General features: G+C 37.8%; 1 protein-coding gene across 1 annotated transcript; it reads right to left on the bottom strand.

The window, feature by feature from the left end:
• Positions 1–367: 367 nt before the first annotated feature.
• Positions 368–17,626, bottom strand: LOC115770758 (dipeptidase 1). Its single transcript, XM_030716171.1, has 8 exons — positions 17,555–17,626; positions 7,990–8,710; positions 7,861–7,930; positions 7,231–7,407; positions 7,069–7,153; positions 6,926–7,001; positions 6,671–6,809; positions 368–748 (listed from the first exon to the last, which is right to left on the bottom strand). Exons 2-8 carry the CDS (start codon positions 8,637–8,639, stop codon positions 641–643), a joined length of 1,305 nt encoding a protein of 434 aa, XP_030572031.1. The 5' UTR covers positions 8,640–8,710; positions 17,555–17,626; the 3' UTR covers positions 368–640.
• Between the last annotated feature and the right edge of the window lie 3,119 nt (positions 17,627–20,745).

Consider the following 20,745-nt stretch of genomic DNA (forward strand, 5'->3'; position numbering starts at 1 on the left):
TTTTCTCGCTTTTGTCTGGGTCTTATCTACTTTTTTTGTTGCTTACTCTTTGCGGATCCTTGCCTTACTAAGTGCTAAAGATGAAAATAAACATGACAATGATATTTATACAATGTTGGCTAAGCTATGGTAACCTTAGTGTTGAAGTGGTTGCCAGGACGAGAAGGGCGGAAAGGATATAGTGGGTGGGCATATGTGTGCGTTAGTGTGTGTATGTGAAGTATGGCCGCCGCTATGCCACTTTGTATTTGTTTATGTGCACGGCCAGCTGCGCACAATGTTGCCAGGCAGCAGCTGCCGCTTGGAGTCTGAGCGATTGAAAGTATATGTGTGTGGGTGTAAGTAAACAAGTGTGCGTATGTGTGTGTGTGTGTTTGTGTGTTTGTGTGTGTGTGTGTGTGTGTGTGTATGTGTGATACACATACTTCAACACACATGCACTATAAAAACAAATGCTCGCATGTAACGACGAAAAAACTTTGTCAATTAACCTAAAACAAGTTTCACTTTACAACACGTACGCTTGACATAATTTCTTCTCTCTCTTCTCTGGCTCCTGGCATTGATGTGGGTATATGTGTGTGTGTTTGTGTGTGTGTGTGTATTTGTGCATGCAAAAACTTTACATATAAAGAAATTATCACGTTCTTGGTCCTTGATACCGACAGTAGGATCTGCCCATAATGTCCTCAGCTGGAATTGACTGATCAATCGGTTGCACTCGCAATAATTCCATTTGATCACGCACCTAAAATGAAAACCAAATAAAAACAAATCTTAAATACATCTCAACTAAAACTTCGGTGCCATGCGGCGTATGCGCAATATAAATGTAGTTTGATTAGGTTTGCCAACAGCTGCGCCCAAAAACTAATAAAAGTGTATGGCATATGCCAACAACTTTTGTGTATTCAATTGGCACATCTTAAGTTTTCAGCTGTGCAAAGCAAATGGCGAAAGTTTTTGCTTACTATTCAAATTGAAGTTCAATTTCTGTTGACTCTTAGAAGCATTTTGCGTTATTAATTACTTAAATGTTGAGTATATTACTGGCATAATAGATATTGAATTGAATGTGCCGCATACTGAAAATGGACTTAAAACTAATTGAAATATATTGTCTAAAAAAAATATATAAAATATATGAATTGAGCTCAAACTTTAAATTGCTTGATTTGGTAATGTTGCTTGTCATCACAATCCTTTTATATACAATTGTATTGCTCAATTAATTCGTATGAGAGAGTTATTATTGATAAAGAATGTAATCAGTGTTCATAAAACTGTAATACTTATTTTAAAGCAATACCATACTTATTCGAAAATGTACTGAAAGTTATATCTTAAATTTTAAGCAGAAAATATTTTACGGATAAGACAAGGTATCCGTAAAATATTTTCTGCTTAAAATTTCGGATAAGACCGAGTTATCCGCAAAATATTTTCTGCTTAAAATTTCAGATAAGACAGGGTTATCCGTAAATTATTTTCTGCTTAAAATTTCAGATATAAACTTTTTCAGCCAGTTCCTGTTCGTGGAAAATTAAAATTTTCCTGGGATATCTTGAACTTTTATTTAAAAATATCTGTTAGCGTCATCTAATAAAAACTAAAAATATGGAATTATTTTTTCCCGCCCATGTTAGTCTATTGGTGTCAATCTTGAAACCGACAAATAAGCTTTCGATCAACGCATTTTCCACCCATGAAGGGCGGCTTATTCGAAAGGCATGAAACACGTCTCAGTTTATTTTTTACAAACATATTTAAAAATGATTTTCAACCCGAACGGTTCGTGATTAAATAACTTTTCTCAACCTTACCAATGTTGCGGGTGGAATTTTCATAATCTCAGAGGCATGTGCCTTAAAAATAAGTTTGAAGCCAGTCGAACAAAACATAAAACTTCGACCTCAAATGGTTTTTCATAAAGATCTTTGGCAATGAATTTCAACTCGAAACTCCACCCATCAACTCTTTTACTGCTATTTCCGTTAAACAGACCTTAAATTAATTCGAGCAAAGATCTTTGAAGAGAAGGTATTAGCGTGCGCCTCCATCACATAAGGTAGCTACAGTAGTATTTCTTAATTTATTTTTTAAACAGATATTTTAAAAGTGCCAAATCGACCTTCCATCACAGGAAATATATTTCTTTAAAATTTCAGCAAACTTTGCTGTTTTCCGTGCCTGTCTTTTAATAGTTTTAATAGCTCTAAATAAGCTTTAATTGTTTTGATTACTCTTTAAAGAAGTTAACAATTTTTTTTTTACCTAAAAATGTTTTTAAACATTTTCGAATGGCGTAAAAATAACTGTTACTTTAGGCTATAGTAACAACTTTGCAAATGATGTCAAAAAATTCGTAAAGAAAATAAAGGAATTTAATTTGTTTGGTAACTTAAGCTGGGCTACTTGGACAAGCGGCCTACAGAAATCTGTTTAGTAAGAAAAATTCTCATCGTTATACAGATTCCAGCCACTTATAAAGTAATCATATTCCCATTAAATTATTTAGTCTTACAAAGCCATTTACAGGCCGTATTGGCAACGCATTACAACGAGTCCTTAAAGGACTTCTAAGCCCACAGAGAAGCTCGTTCTAGCCTTTTGCGTATTGTTTGGCCAACTTAGTGTGTGCTTTGCAGAAAGTTTGAGGCCCATTTTATGCCGCGCAAAAAACAGACGAAACGGGAGCCACAATAAAACAAAATATATGCAAAAACAAAAACAGAAAAAAGGCAAAAATAAAAATAAAATAAAATAAAACATAACAAAAAATGTTTTGTTTTCAACACCAAACACCTTTTGAGGCCGCACAGCTGCGTCAGAGCGGGGACAGAACAGAGGGCGAAGAAAAGGCAGACGCAGTTAAAGAAGGGCAGCAGCCAGCAAGGATAGGATGGGAGGGACAGGCAGAGGCAGCCCGCTCAGCCCATTTCCGGTGCTTTGTTTGCCGTATAACAATCGAATTTACGACTTTTTATGAGGCTTTATGTGCGCGCTGCTTGCCATATACAAACAACAATAAAACGTCAGCTTTGGCTCAGACTGTGAGCCGCAGTCATTGCACTTTGGCCACGCCCACTCCGCCCATTACCCCATAAGTTCTTTGTGGGATTTGCCTTTGGCTACGCTTTTCCGGCCGCTTTGAGTTGCATAAATGAAAAGCACATTTCACTGTTACATTTGAGTAAAAAGTTCAAAGCGAAAATGGCTGTTAAAGAGCCGCTGCGCCATTTTAATGCTAACCAAATCAATTGTAAGAAGGTCAGTTCGCGCACACACACACCCACCCATACACACACACACTCACACACATACACATACATCGATAGAGGCTGAGTACAGACACAGGCCGGCTAAAGGATATTTAAATGAATTTGTCTCGCACAAATTGCTGCCATTTGCCGAGGACTTTTGCCCAATGCCGCCACTTGGGCTATGTGTCGTGCCAAATGCCTTTCCATGCTCGCATTAGATACTCTCATAAAAGGCTAAAATAAAAGATACATTTGCACAAACACAAGCAACGACCTCAGCAGAGCCTCAGCTGCCTTGACTGCCTCTGCTTTTGTCTAGATAAAAACTGGCGTCAAGAAAATTATCATGTTCATGGCTATGGCTGCTGGGCCTGTAGCACCATCAAAAGGCCACCCAGACCTCACCCATGCACCCCACACGCCACACCCCTTCATCCGCATACCCAGCCATTCATTTGTGGTTGTTGTTGGGTCGCATTGAAAAGGCGCCACAGCATGAACTGAACTGAAGCATTCCCACGAACTGCCTCAAATCTCTATTGCCCTAATTTCGCTTATTTTTATCACTTCGACACACTTATGGGTTAATGGTAGCTAGTGGGCGTTATATAAAATTTAAAGTACTTCAAGCAAAGTTTGCTTTAAATTAATAAAATAACTAATATAACAGTAATAATTACAAGCATCAAATGATTAATTGTAATAATAATATTTATTATAATAATATATTTATATTAAAACCCCAAAAAATATATGAAACCCGTAGAATTTAAGCTGATTTATTTAATTGGAACACATAACAAGGACTTCAAGTCGCAAGCATAATAAGTCCTCGTGCGTGTCTGGCATGAAAGGGTATAAAATAGGCATCAGTATGCGTGTGAGTGTTTGCATAAGAGATGACAATCATTAAAATGGCCTTTTGCCTAATTTCTAGGACTTGCTTAATTATCACAACGATGCCAACGCCCACTCCAAACACCAACACCCATGCCCACACATATACACATAAACATATACGAATACAAACACAAATAGAAGCACAGACACAGACGAGAGACACGACAAGGGTCCCTGTTGACCTACTGGGCCAAGGCTTGGGTTTTGCGCCCTCTCCAGGGAAAGAGCATTAAGCGTCTAATAATTGAACATTTGAACAGGTTCTTGTGTTCATTTAATTGCATTACAGGAGACGGTGACTGCCATAATATACATTTTATTGCAAATTCGGGTCACCAAACGCGATAAATGGGCCTTGCATAAGAGTTGTGCGCTGATTTTTTTTATCAAGCTTTCACGCGGCGTTGGAACCAAAAGTATAAAATAGTACTCAAATAAAAAAGAGCACTGGGCAAAATTTTTTAATTACTTTGTGGCAGAGTGAACAAAAATGGCAACAAACAGCAAAGTATAACAATGCGAGCACAATTCTTAATGAGCATTATGCCATATAATAAACACTAAAGGCTGTAATATATATTTATATTTACTATAAACTGCCTTTCATGCGAACATATACATATAAATATCTATATTCATTTTTTATTGCTCCTGAGTGCAAAATGCAATAAAAGCGCAACGATTTTAATCACCAGCTTTGCAAGAGTCGGCAACACTTTTTGCCGTGCCCATGCGGCTCCCTTCGCATACACATTACTAAGTAAGTATGTACATGGCAGTGCTCATTGTAATCACATAGAGGAGCCATTGTCGTAATGTAGTTTATTTTTTGCTCAGTGCACATAGAAAAGAAGCGCAGAACCAAAACTAATTACAATGTTGCAGGCAGATAAGGCGTCAGCCTCGCCACTCAGAGTAAGAGTAAGAGTCAAAGTCGGGGACTGAGTCAGAGTCAGCGTCAGCGTCAGCGTCAGAGAACCAGAGAATAGGAATATGATTAAAGTTTGCAGACGCAGAGATAAGCGCAAAATTAAAAAAATGCTGCGGCATCTCTTTTTCGTGAGGCGCAGCTTATGGGGGTTTTTATAATGAGCAATAGCAATAAAATGAGCGCCTCACGAGCAAAGTTCAAAGTGGGGGCGGGACGTATGATTTATTATTATTTGGTATTAAATCTTTAAATGACCAGACTCATCCAGCTACCAACTCGACTCGGACATTTTAAATTAGTTTTCAAACAATAGCAATTTTCCAAGCTTAGAAAATGCAGTGTCTTTGAGAAGAGAGGTCCCAAATAAAATATTAGTTTCAAATTTCATTTTATGAGAACGTTAAATAATCAATTCAACATGTAAATATATTCGTTTTAGATTTCATATTTTAAATTTTAGTTGCGATTTAATAAAACTATGGACAAAATTTGTCAACGCATGTGGCTTTAAATTTGGCAGACTTATCTGTTAATAACGATCCAAAAACCTTCTGCTGTTGCTCAAAAAATTAACAATACAGAGCAAAAACTTTTGCCAGATGAATATGTAACAATTAAGGATGGCAAAATCAAGCAGTTCCCCCTTTCAAAAAACAAAAAAAAAAAAATAAAAATACTGTGTAAGCCGTTTGTGGATGAACAAAATTCCTTTGCCACAGTTACCAAACAGTTTGAGCCTAAATGTTTGCTCAGGCAGTCATTCAACTGCAAAGCAAACTCTCTTCGAATACTTGGCTGAATGGTGCTAAGCATTGAGTGGCATTCGTAGTCGATGGAGTGACCTGCTCAAAGGACTCGCACACAGTGACTGACAATCCAACATTTAAGCAAGGCGTATTGAATTAAATTGAATTGAAGTAACAGCAACAGAGCTGCCAAAGGAACAAATAGAAGCTGCAAGCAAGCCGATCCTAGCCAGCTAAGCATACAGCAAACATGCTGACCACATCCGCAAACAAACTGCAGCAGCTTTTACTGCTGGCTGCTGACTGCTGCCTGCTGACTGCTGTCTGCTGACTGCTGGTCATGCTCATGTATAAATATCGGAATAACCATTTGAAAATCCTTTTAAAATTATTTCACAACTTGCGTCTTTTCGACGCCAGAGTCGCCCCAATCATAGTTCCGCTCCGTTCTTGGCCCGTTTGCTATACGCACCAAGAATGTGCAAATTCCATTGCAAAGCCACATTATTCTCTTTATCCTTTGAAAGGAATTTTCCATGTGCAATAACAAGCAAGCTAGAGAATGCAGACGGCAGCAGCTACAGCTACAACTTCAGCTTCTTACTGTTTTTTTTGTGAAGCTGCTCAACAGTGGCTCAACTTGGGACACGTTTTTTGTTGGCCGAGAATTGTGCTTTTGTCTAGAGCTCTGACTAAGCCTTAATCCGCAAGGTAATACACAACTAGTCGAAGCCATCCAGAAAATGCAGTACACAGTGAACAATGGAATGCGAATGGCCAAACATGTTTTTTTCTAGCATATTTTTTTTTTTTTTGGCTTCTCCACTCACCGCTTCCACTTCCTTGAAAACGCGTATGAGATTTCGTCCAGCCAGCTTCGCTATATCCCCCTCCGACCATTTATCCGACTCGAGCAGGGTTGCAAAGAGATGCGGATATTTGGAAACATCCTCCAAGCCTTTGGGCACGCTGTCAAAATATCATACAAACAAAAAATACCGTATAAATAGCAAGGAAATACCAAAATCATACGCGGAATATAGCAAAACATAACAACAACCAACAAAATTCCTTTGTTAACTTACAGATTGACGCCATCGTAGCCAGCCCCAATGCCCACATGGTCTATACCAGCCACCTCGCGTATGTGGTTTATATGCGCTGCGAAGTGGACAGTACAAAATAGGTTAAATCCATAGTTAATTTTCTTCTAAGTCGGCAAACCTACCAACAACATCGTGCAGTGTCGCCTGCCCCGAGCAGCTGACAAAGTGCGGATAGAATGCAACCATAACCAAGCCGCCGTTAATGGCCTGTAAAGTAAGAGAGCCCCATTAGATTAGGGTCCAGTATTTAATTGGCTTTCACTTGCAGCCTGTTTATTACGTACAATGCGCTGCAATACATGATCCGGTACATTGCGGGAACTATTACATATGGCATGCGCCGAGGAGTGCGAGAATATGAGCGGCGCTCGGGATGTGGCCAATGCATCCAACATTGTTGGCACCGACACGTGCGACAGATCAACAATCATGCCCAAGCGATTCATTTCCTTCACCACAAGCTGTCAAAGGAATTCGATATAGTTGAAAAATCAATAAGAATATTTCATTATTACGAATTAAGCATTCCACCCTTTAAGGTTAAGAGTATTAAATATTAAGAATAATTTGACCTGCGCAACGTCGAGTTATTCCCGCTCTTTCTAAATATGTATGTGTGAATGTTAATTTGTATTTATGTCTGTCGATTCTTATATTCGAATGCGCTGCATATGTATGTATTTTAAAATATTGCCCCTCTATGTGAGTCTCATAAATTTAAGTAATATAGATTTTAAAATGTATGTTGTCATACTCTTGCTCTAATTTACATTACTATACATCTTTCTTTCTCTCCTTCACTCCACCTCTCGCTTCCCTCTCTCTCTCTCTCTTTCTTTCTCCCTCTCTCTCCCTCTTTCTCTGTCTCTCTCTCTCTATTTTCTTATCTATTAGGTCATACATATGATAATTACCTTGCCAAACTGGGAGAGGCCACCTATGTGTGGATATTTGCCTGGCTCGTCAACTTTGCAGCAGTCCGCCCTGTAAACGTTGGTCAATTAATAATCTGCCAAACTAATGGCTGTAGACGCTTGACTTACCAAGGTGTGTTGCAGGTGTGAGTGAGTGTAAGATATCGGGCGCCCAGTTGATAAAACATGCGCAGAACGCTCAGACTGGTGCCGATCGCATGGCCACCCTCGACGCCAATCAGGCTGGCTATTTTGCCCGTGCGATGGGTTTGCTCGATGCCCGCAGCGCTGGTGACCAGTGCCATGTGATGCGGATAGAGCAGTACCAGGCGCCGTATCAAATCGATCTGTTCCAGCGTTAGCTGCACTGCATCCAGATGTTGTGAGGAGCAGGGCGCGTAGGCGGACCAGAACTGTGCAGAGACCATGCCCTCTTTGAGACGACGCAGATCCGTATGGCTCCAGGCGCTCGAAGACCAGGGCGCCAGTTCGCGCAAATCGCTGCCAAAGTGAAAGTCCTTCAGCTGATTCTTGAGGAACTTGCGAATATTCCAGGGCAAGTCGTTGTGGCCGTCGATCAGCGGCACCTCCTTCAGCACGTTCCGCACACGCTGCATGCGATAGTCGAAGTCCGCGTCGCCGCTGCCGCTGCCGCTGCCGCTGTTGCTCCCACTGCCTGTGCCAATAGCCGTGCATCTTAGGATGGGCAGCATCAGCGGTAAATAGACAAGGGTCAAACAGTTGAGGCCACAAACCTTGGGCAGCTTCCTTGATTTCATTGCCCCCAGGAGCAGCTAGCAGCACAGCAAAAGCCACGCAGCACTCACATTGATGATGTTTGTCACTCGAACTGTGGGCGAAAACAAAATAAAAATATACATAAAGTTGAAGTAGAAATAGAAATCCGGTGTGGAGCACGCTTACAGCAAGAATATTGCATGTGATTACTATTTGTTTAGCTGCGCCGATGGCGTGATTGAGCTATTGAAACTTGTTGGCAAACAAATGCCATAAATATAACGCCCGCGGACTCTTTGGTTCTCGGCTCTAGCCACGACTTAGTCCTGGCCGCAAACATAAATAAAACTTTTCATATTTATTTCCGAGCCAACTTCGATATCGAGCCCGCGCACCAAATGCATAAAAATGCACAATAAAAATGCAAAAATTATTTATAGCAAACTTTTTGCGAGCGGATCAAAAAAAAAAAAAATATATAATAAAAATAAAAAAGGCCAACACCAAATTTAAATAGTTTCCACAGTGGGGCAAAAGTTTCCAAAGCGACACCAACCGTGAGTGCTAGAGTGAGACAGCGTAAATTCTTGCCAAATATTTGGGCGTGTGCGGCAAAAGGGGGCTGCTCTTTTTCACGACTCTAGTGGGATGACATAAAGTTTTTCCTGAACTGCAGGTGGGCGGGTAGCAAAGCAGTATATGTTGAAAGGAAATTGAAGCCAGCTTTGAGTTGGGCGCTGCGAGCAGCATATGAGAAAGCCACAGTTGCCGACAGATGCCGAGGGTATTGACCGGCAGGCACTAACCCAGTGCCCACTCTCCACCTCTCACTAACACTGAGATTTATTTTTTATTTTTCTTCGTTTGCGGCATTTCGTTTTCACAATTTTCTTTACGAAACTCAAATTAAAGTTTTGGGCCAACAGCAAAACTCAACTCAACTATACTAAACTTCTCTAATAGTTTTTAATGCATAAGTCTGCTTCATATAAAACAAGATGGCAAGATAATAAAATGCCAACTTAAGTATTGCGTAGATAATAATGTTTATGTGCGGCAAGTTGACGAAAACTGATTTTGAGAGTGAATTTCTTTGAAGAATCTGTCGAGAACCAACATAGAACAAGTATTACACTTAAGGGCAGCTTTTCAGGCAGCTAATGCTTATTATTTATTTTATTTTTAATATACCAACGTCATCAAGTAAAATAGAATAGAAATAGAATTTAGCCTATTTTATGCATATTTTTATAGTTTTACGTTTGTTTCCCAATCGGAATGATTAATTTCAAGTTATATTATAAAGCCATAATTATTAATATAATTAATCAATGTAAAACTCAAAAGCTATTTTTATGGCCTGAGTTTTATAACATACCATTTGGTTATACAATATTTTATTTATCATAACTTTGTATGCAAATTATTTTTTAAGCAATTAAAAATATATTTATATGGTTTTAATATTATAATGCCTAATTCATTAATTGATTCAATTACCCAAAGATACTCTATATCGTATATCACATATGTCTTATTATATAAACTTAAGAACCTAGCAAAAATATTCACAGTACTGACCAAACAAAGCTCTCCCATCATCATAAATCATCTGGCTTATTATATTAAGATTTAATTAGTGCAATAATTTTAATCATTTTTTTTAAAATAGTATTATTCGCGCGTTGCCCATTCCAATGTGCAGCACATTCCACATCCCACCTCCCGCCCAACCGACCGAATTGCGCATTCGTGTAACACACGCCCCGAATTGCGAAGTACAAAAGTGAATAAAACTTGGACTATAGGCTATCTATCTACTATCGACTATCTATTTTCTACTTGCTAAATAGTTAAGAATAGACGACTTTATACGAGGAAGAGAAGACTCCTTGTTCATGCAAGGCATAGTTAGTTGTACAAAATAGAACCGATAAGGGTGTATAATAATGTGTTAGTAGGGACAGAAAAGTTTAGTTGTCTAATAAACGTAGTTAACTTTTGAATAAATATTTCGCAAATAAGATCAACATAAAATTGAGAAATTCTAGAAATTTGTTCTTCTAAATAGTATCAAAATTGTCGGAAAAGTTAATAGTTGTCTGAAAAAAAAACTTGAAAAAGATTTCTGAAATGAAAAAATATTGTTTTTTTAATAGATCCCCATTAAAAACTATAATTTAGAGAACATGTTTTGGTTTATTTATTTGATATTATTTATAATATACACTACTATATACTTTACAAAGACGTTTGAACAGCTTGAAAACTAAATGTACAAAAATTTGAGAAATATATTATGAAAACATTTATTTATGATTATACATTTATATTTATACAATTTTTAAAGTTCTATAAAGCTCAGGGTTTATATTCAAACATCAAACCGATTGTAAGCATCAGAGAGATACAATTTTTTGCTTTCATTCACGAGCTTTTTACACAACTTGCTTTTAAATAAAATAAACATACATTTATATGTTAACATGCTAGCACTGATATATTTGCTTAACTGAATAACAGAAGACAACATAGATTTATAGATGCATTCGACCAGAGTTTAACTATAAATCAAACAAAATTCTTTTTGATACATGTCCATAATTGATTTTATGTTTAAAAATGCTTGCCATCGATATATTTCCAATTAAAAACAATCACGTATCATTCCAAATGAGCATGCAGTTCGCTTTGTGACAATTGTTATTTTATACAGCAAATGGGAACTTGTCTTCGGAAAATGCAATTTTCATTCAGCTCATTAGTCCAATTGTGATGGCAGTTCTAACTGTAAACATGTTGTCTAAATGATTTGCAGTTTTCTACGGCATTCAGAGGAAGAAAATTCGTATTTTTTTGTGCTTGTCTATTTGCAAGACTTGCCATTTGAAATAGTTTCTGTTCTTCATTTTTTTATTTTTTATTTATATTTGTTTTGTGGAATTCACCATTTTTTCATTTGCACATACTTCATATGGCGTCTGTGGGTGTGCATTTTGTAGAGCATACAAACAGGCGAAAAGCATGCAGCATGTTGTGCAGGGAAGTGGAAGAGGGAGTAAGGCCATGGACGAGTGATGGGAGGCATGAATTCGTATGTTGATTTTCATGGTCTGCTGCTTGGGCACAAAATGAAAACATTTCACTCTACGAACTTTTACGAGGATATCTTATCCGGCCGCTATCTGCCTCTCTGTCTTTCTCTCGATCTCTTCCTCTGTCTTTTGCTCTATTCCTTGTGCCATTTTTAAGGCCAACAATCTTTAACATTTTGCCTTATCAGAAATTATGCAAAATTGACAATGTCAATAAGGACGACAGAAACAAGGAGAACACGCAGCGAATTTCTCGTCATGCGAAACGTGACACAGGCGCAACGCACGAATTGTTAATACAACAACAACTACAACAATTAATGACACGCCAAAGGACCCAAATGAGCGCCGATTGGGTTAACAACAACAACAACAACGAGTTGCCAACAAACAACAAACGGCTGCAAAATCGAAAATGTCCGACGGTTTGTTAAACATTTATGCCACTGACGGCAACTGAAGGGCCCAATGTTTGATCTTTGATTTAATTGCCATACGATACATTTCATTGTTAAGCAAGGCACAAAAGGAATCACAAAGTAATGCATTAGGGTTCTACAAAACAACAGAGTACAAATAAATCGAGTTGAGCTAATATGCCTTGAATTACACTCATCTCATACTCATCCACATCTAAATACCTTTTTGCAAATTATGCCCAATTTTGTCAGCTTAAGAAATGTAACTCTCAGATAATTTAATATAAAAAAAATTACTTTAATATTAAAGAAAAACATTCAACAGTCCCAATTTTCATTTTGTTTTGAGTGCTGCATCGAATAACACATGCTAACACAAATATTTTATAACCTAGTCTAGTAAACATCCAGAAAGCCTGTTGTTATGTCTAAGGTTAAATACCCTTGCAGATCCTATAAATTAATGTGTGTTTTGAAATAAAACTTTAAAAAAAGATTATTATTTGTTTTGTCTTAGTTTCCTTACAGCAAAAATATTCAAATACCAGAAATTAAATGCAGATTCAAATTTAAATATTTTTAAAAATACAAAAATTTGTATACCAAAACTTACTTTTCCTCTTAGTATCAAATGCTTATAGGTATAGTATAGAAAGCAACGAAGTCTGATTTGTTTCTATAGTCAGCTATATAATAGAGTGATGTGAGATACAGATACAGAATCACAAACAAGATACTGAATCATGTTTGCTGATCAAATTATAATACTCCTCGTTAGGGTATTTCCAGAAAATATTTTGTTGTTCACCCAAAATGTAATAAATTGCAATATTTACAAGTCGTTTGTGGGAATTGAAGAGTATTTACTTCGGAGAATATACTCGTATGCGAGCAGAGCACAAATTTTGGTAGGTTGTCAGTTGGCACACACAAAGACACGCCACTCACGCACACACACGCACACACACGCACACAGATGCAAATACGCTCGCTGGGAGCCAGACAAAATGGGCGCAAGGATAACTGCGTACAACATTGCGTATGCGCGTTGCCACTGCAAATGCGAATGCGAATGGAAATGGGAAGGGGTGGGTGGGGGAATGGGAATGGGAAAGGGAAAGGGGATGTCATCCGACTGTAGGGGAAGTGAGTGGGTGGGCTGGAATGTGGGGAATCGTACATTTATTGCAACATATAAAACATTATTTTGCATGGCCTCAAAAAAGAACGGCGCGCAACCGACACATAAAAAAAATGAAGAAAAGCGGAGCGCGCGTTGGAAAATTGCAGCAAGGAAATGCGACGTCGTCGTTGTCGCTGATGTCGCTGACTGTGACTGCGGCTGCGACTGAGACTGCGATGTCCTGACTGCTGTTGGAATTCTCATACAAAGTAGCAAGCGAATAAATAAAAATAATAAAAATATACGTTTCTTTCGACATTAGCGCTGCATTAAAGGAAGTGGCAGAGCGGCTGCCAGCGAGTCGCCAAACGACAACCGAAGTCAGGACCGGCTAGTGCCGCACTTGTCGTCCTTCATTTCCATGCGCAGCCAAGGAAAGGAAACGTGCCGTAAACTACAGCAGACAATCAAAATGCATTCATGTACGCTTACTTAACGTTATTTATAATCAACTCTACTCTGCAGCCCCTTCCCTGCCGACAATTGCTGCTATTCGTGCTGCTCCTGTTGACTTTGCTACCGCCGTTTGCCTTGCTTCCCCATTTCATTTGCAAGCATTCAGTAGCTCCCCATTCATTCAGCTCCAAATTCCATTCAATACGAATTGTTGCGAGCCATCAGTCGCACAGAATTTCCATTTGCTCGCAATTTCCACGCCTTGCCTTTGCACAGTCGAGCATTCCTTGGGGCTGCACGAGTCCTGCACCATGGCATGCCCGCACCGTGTTGCCCACAAGCTTAATACAAATTTTCGTTCTTTTTTTTTTTATTGAATGCCTAGCTATAATAATAATAATAACTCGCCTTGTAGTGCTGGAACGAATGCCCGTGGCGTATATTCAAAATTTCAAGTAACGACATCTGCTCAACTTGCAACAATTTTCCATTTTGATAAGCATCATAAATCACATTGAAATAATATTAAGAACCAATAGCTTGAGTTGATCCTTGAGCCATATGAACAACCTTCAAACTTGCTTTAATATTTTATTGCGATTTCACAAACAAAATTCAGGTAATATTTATTTAATTCGAGCAGCTGAATAGAATTCGTACTTTTATTAAAAATGTACTCAATTAAACTTACGAATTGGGAGAGTTCAAATATTTTTGTGCTTATTGGAGTGCTTATAACTTATTTACATTTACATATACACATATATATATATATATATATACATGTATATATAAATACATATATATACATCAGCTGTTTACAATGGACGATAAATAGGCGATACTTCTGACAGAATTAAATATATTTTCTAAAATGATTATAAGTGTAAATCATTTGTTTTGCAAAAGCCGCAGCTGTACAGGAAAATGCCCAAGCTGCTTAATTAGAGCTGAAAGCATTGCAAGACCCATTTCAATAAGCTTTTAATTGTAAGTCCACTCTTATTCCACTTTTAATAAAAACTTATGAGTGAAACAAAAGTAAGCATATGGCACAAATAAATTAACTGCTGAAATTTAGAAAGTTAAATAGGAACGCACAGCACCACCTGATGTTGTGGTATGCGTGTGTCTTTGAGTGTGTGTGCTTTGTTTGCATTCACATTTTTGTTTTCATACATTTTCATATTTGTTATTTTTTGGCTGTTTTGTGCTTATTTCATTCCTTTCTTGTTGGCAATAAACAACTGAAGCTGAACACAAAACTGTACAAATACTTACACAGGCAAAGAAAGACGTGTAAACACTTTTTAGGGGCGCACCAATACGATGCCAACTACTACAACAGCAGCAAAAAAAAAAAACGCAGGGACCTAAAGGCATGCGTGCGTAAGGACGAATTGAGATAATTGTACAACATTTTCATATTTTAACAGAAAGTTGTTTTTATATCCTTGCCGAGGGTTTTATAATTTTATTACGAAATGTGTAACGCGTAGAAGGAGACATCTTCGGCCCCATTAAGTCCGTCTGCCCGTCTGTCTGTCTATCTGTCGGTCTGTCTGATGTCTATATTCCTCTCAGTTTTAAAGCTATCGTCAGGAAACTTTCCTAAAGTGCCTCTTCCTGTTGCACTCAATACATATTAGGTCCTTGTGTGAACAATTTTGTTTTCACAAAAGTTACATACTTATAACTATACGTCCTTCCCTTATTTATTCGCTTGGCAAAAAAATAATAATTAAAAGCGTCACATATATATGCAAAATCCTACCAACATCGGACCACTATATCTTATAGCTTCCATAGGAACGATCTGTCGCAAAAAAGGTTCCTGTATGTAAAACTTTTCAAGACTTACCTATACTCGGCATTACCTATTTTCCCTGTGCTTCTTAGATACGGGTAAATCATTATGAGTATTATGAAAAGGTCTACAAGAGTTTTGAGTCTTCGGCGTGCCAAAGATAGCCCTTCTTTCTTGTTTGATTTTCCTTTGCTTTTGCCTTGACAGTTGCTTTTGCGCTTTGTCCTTTTTTTTTTACTTTGGTGCGTATAATTTATGCACGAGTTGGAAACCATTTGCCAACCAGCCAATAAAAGGCTTAAATGCTCGCCCAAACCTGCTCAATAAAAAGCTACGTCCAGATTGTAGTATTAACCAATCGCAAATAGTTAAAATTAAATTTCCTGAAGCAGCTCGCCAATTGCTATAAATAATATTTATTAAAAAAACATTACAGTAAACATAAAAATGTGCGCATTATTTAATTGTTATTTGAGCCATATAATTTCATTTGTGTTTCCTGCGTATTTCCTTCTTATGATTAATGCGTAAATTTATATAATAAATATTAACCTACATGTTTTTTTTTCAACATAATAAATTTTTTACACATCCCTCATATTAACTATGCATTTTTTTCTTTTCGTTATAATGCAATTTATTTACTTATTGACACAAATTCAGTTTAAAATATTAATTAAATTAAACGATAAAATTTTGATTTCACAATTATAATAAATCGATTCATTTTAATTAGAATCAATCTGTAAAGAGAATTAATTGCATTAAAACACGTCACTCGAAGTGGGATTCTAATTTGACTTCTGGGCGTATAACTATTTTATAAATTCAATTTATAACCCAAATATTAACCCAAACATTTGGTATATATTTTAATATTATATCTCAATTGCAATCAAATTGACTAGTTGTAAAGAATACACTTATGCAATGACAAGTTAAATAATTGGACAAAGACATATAAGTCAGATTGGGAAACTATTTTGTCGAATTTATTGCCCATCATTTAAAAGAAAGAAAAGAAACTAAAACAAGTATTGGCCAAATATTTTCATACATTCAACTCTAGTTTGCTTAAGCCACAAATGCATTGTTATTCAAATTCTTGCACGCAAATATCTTTTATTTCAATTAAACAAGCTTGGAAATATGTCCTAAGCATCAAGCTAAAAATACCTAGTAAAGTATTTTTAGCATTTGTCAAAAACGACTTCTCTGTCCAAATTAATTAAAAAATTTAAACAAAACTTCAGTCTCAGTTGAGGTCTGCCAAAAACACTTTAATCGATTTTGCCGTTAAATATCAGCAAGGGGAAAAATCCAAACCATTTCAGAGGATATTGCCCTAATAACAATTGTGTCATAATATAATAATAAATTGTGCCTCATGGGCACCTGCTGAGAGGTACCAAGGACTTTAATAATGTCACATCAAAAGCCACGAAAGAAATAGGAAATGTGCAGGGGGGTAGTAGTGTCTGAAGGGGAGATTCAGCTCAAAGTTCAAAGCAAATTGTTGTGGAAGGCAAAAATGAACATTATCATCAACAGGAGGCAGGACGATAATGCTCGGCTACCATCTATGGGATACTCATTTCTACAAATGCAGACACCAAGAGAAAGGTTCACAAAACACACACACACAGTACCATTAAATGGCATTGTCTGTGGGTGTGTGTGTGTGTGGGTATTGGCTATGTGACTGCGGGCTGCAGGACTTTAGGATCCCAGAAACGGGGGCAGCGGGTGTTTTGACAACGCACAGCATTCGCATGTCGCCTGCTGCATATTAATGAAGTGGCTGCCACTGGCAGCACCAGGCGAAAGGGACGGAGGGGGTTAGGGGTTGGGGTATGGGGTGCCTGGGGGCAGGACGAGCACGGTTTTGCCAGAAGCACTCATCAATTTCTCAATATTACGAATTCGATGGCAAAAAACTCTGCATATGAACCGCAGGGCCACAAAATGTGGCAGATAAATACATATAAATAAGCAAATACACAAAGATACACTTCTATATGTTTATAGGCATAGATTTATGGGCCTTTCTGCTTACCAGAATTGTGCAAACCGTTTAACATGCTCGCCCGCTTATACGCTGAGACTTTAAGCTCTGACTCCAACACTTTTCCGCCAGTTAATTTTTGTGTTTTTTTTTTCTCGTTTGCTTTTATTTTTGTTTTTGTTTTGGTTTTCGTTCTCTTCTTTTTGCACTTCACATGTAATTCACATAATTTTCTTGCCTTGATTCACACTCACGTCAACAAAGTCGCGTAATTACTGTTGCAGTTGCCGCCTCGAGGGCAATGGCAGCGACGGCGTATACGTAACGTAATTTGTCCGAAAGTGTATGCGTTCATGGGTGTGTGTGCGTGTGTGTGAGGCGAATGCAACACGTGTGGTTGTTAAGAATCCGCGCGATTACCACACAACTCATCCGGCCGAGGCACGAATTTGAACTGAAATTGAAACTGGCGACAAATGTGAAACAGGACTCGCCGCACTGTGGGCCGCACACGAAGTCGACACGAACGGAACAAGCGAACGGACGGACGAGCGCTGCGTTGAGAGCAAGGACGACAGAGAGCGGTTTTCTGTCTGTGATTGTGGCTGCTGTCGGCTGCTGCGTTAGATAAGAAGTTAACTACTTGCTTGAGTTAACAATTTAACTAAGAAAACTAAGTTAATGTCCTTTAACCACACATCCTTGAATAAACACTTATCCTTTGTGCAGCTGGCATCCTGGCAATATCAGTCTTAAGACTAGATGCTTCAGTTTTTAAAGCCCCTTATGATTATTCCCACCTTACCAGAAGTTGTACCCATCATAGCTGTGCTTCAACTATGCCAAGCACAGGCTAAAGCGAAGGATATGTAGAGAGTGTGTGTGTGTCGAAGAGAGCGCGCGTGAAGTGACAGCCAATTATTCTCTTTCGCTAATAATGCGAAAATATCCACGAAAATAAAGGGACTTTTGCGCTTCTCTTAATCAGCTGTTTTGTTTGGCTGTCAGTTCGAATCGAGTCCTTTTGCATTGCAGTAGGTCAGGCATGCTTTCAAGTGCTTTGTTAAAGTTGTTAGTCCTTACAATGGCTACAAAAGGGGGCACGCAATTTAATGGTCAATCTTTTGTGTGTGAGTCCTGTTCAATAATATTCCTATCGGTCTGGCTTTCCTATGTTGCAATAATGCTAATCGAAATTAAATGGACTTGTCGGTCTAAGGGTATTGAATACATTTCAAGAAATGCTGGTTAGGTTAGGTCAGTACCGAAGCCAAGCTCATAATCCTTTAACTAAGACTATTAGACTATATACCCGTATGACCCAATGGATGTGAATGTGTGTTTTGCAGACAGAAAGAAATCTTATGAACTCTATCGTCAAAGGTTGCATGTACGCCAAACTCTTCTTGAATAATTAACGAGAACGAAGATGTAATACCCTTGTAGACTCAACCTTTTGATAATGCTTATAGTGGTTTGCCCGTATCTAAGAAGCGAAGACAAATTAGTTAATGCCGAGTAGTTTCCAAATATATGAGTAGTATAGTATAATTATCTTAATAAACAAAAAATTTGTTCATACAAGAACCTACTTTTCGACCGATCGTTCCTATGGCAGCTATATGACATAGTGGTTCTAACACACGTACTGCGTGCAACAGAAAGAGGCAAAATTAAACAATTTTTTAAGACAAAAGTTGCAATTAAACTACAAATATCAATGGTTTTTTTTTTTTAATTTTTATACCCTGAACCCATTAAAAATGGGTATAAGCGTATATTAAATAAATAATAATAATATTGTATTTGTGCAAATTCCAAATGTATGTAACAGGCAGAAGAAAGCATCTCCGACCCCATAAAGTGTATATATTCTTGATCAGCATTAATAGCCGAATCGATCTAGCCATGTCCGTCTGTCTGTCCGTCCGTCTGTCCGTATGTATGAACGCAAGGATTTCAGAACCTATAAGAGGACTTACAATCCTAATGCCTGCGCAGATCGAGTTTGTTTCCGATAATCGATAGCTTACTCAGTTTCCAAGCAATCGATAAAAATCGATATCGATATTCTGTTTTTTGGGCAATTTTGGAAAATAATAAGAGCTAGCGTCACCAAACTGGACATATAGCTTCTAAAGTGGAATATATATATGCATTTGATGTTGGAAGAAGAGGGTTCAGGGTATCCCCTAGTCGGGAGCTCCCGACTAGAGCTTCTTACTTGTTTTAATACTGAAACTGTTTATTCTGACTGACTGTCTGGCTGACTGACTAAGAAGCTGAAATTTTCACAATAGTTTTCTTATGTGTTTACCATTCAATCAACCTCAAACTCATTTTCAAAGATCTTTGTTCACATTCATTTGAGGAGTGTTTCACACTTTTCGGAAAATCCATCCGCCCTTCGGTAAAATAAGCGTCAAAGATTGGTGGCATACGTTGCGCATTCGAATTCATTTTCATCATTTTCGTTATGAAAGTGCATTTGAGCTAATTTTTCACACTTTTCCCAGAATCGAAACTTCCACGGTGGCGAAGTTTTGAGTCTTGTGCGAATGTCTTTTTTAAATCCTTGTATAATGTATTAGAATAAGTTCTTCAGCGATTTTAAAAATTCCACCTGCTCTGGTAAATTGGTGGAAAATAGTTGTATGAAAGTTGCTTCTTAACTATCTAATCGACTTCAAAATCATTTTCAACGATGTTTTTATTTTAAATAATCATGCTCAGACTTATTTTTCAAGCACTAAATAAAAACTTAATGAATACTTGATTCGAAATTTGGAAACTCAACCTGCAAGAAAGTTATTTATCAAATTTGAGGCACAATTTGGTGACTTGCATATACGCTTGTTTGTTATAAAGGCATTAAGTATAATAATCAAAAATCAACAAAATATTGAATTTCTGGCCCTGTCCCACATGCAAGTTCAAATATTAAAATCGTAGCGCCGCAAGCAGTAAAAGTCAAGCAGTGGAAAGCAACGCGTGCAGTTGAAGCTCAAAAAGCTTAGCGAGCACGGCAATTCAAGCGGAACACAATGCTCACACCAATTGGCAAGCTTACCAGCTGCGCACACCGCAAGCTTTTAGATACCAAAAGCTTTTGGTATTTTGCATTTAGGCACAAAACTGTGCGCGATTTGACAACACAGAACGACCTCCAAACAACCTTTTGACGTTTCGCTTGCCTACGTTCGGCTGTCTTTTACTTATTTCGCTTTGGAATTTCTCGCCAA

Source organism: Drosophila novamexicana, unplaced genomic scaffold (assembly GCF_003285875.2).
Source record: "Drosophila novamexicana strain 15010-1031.04,08,12 unplaced genomic scaffold, DnovRS2.1 tig00004560-arrow-pilon, whole genome shotgun sequence".
NCBI classification, from domain to species: Eukaryota; Metazoa; Arthropoda; class Insecta; order Diptera; family Drosophilidae; genus Drosophila; species Drosophila novamexicana.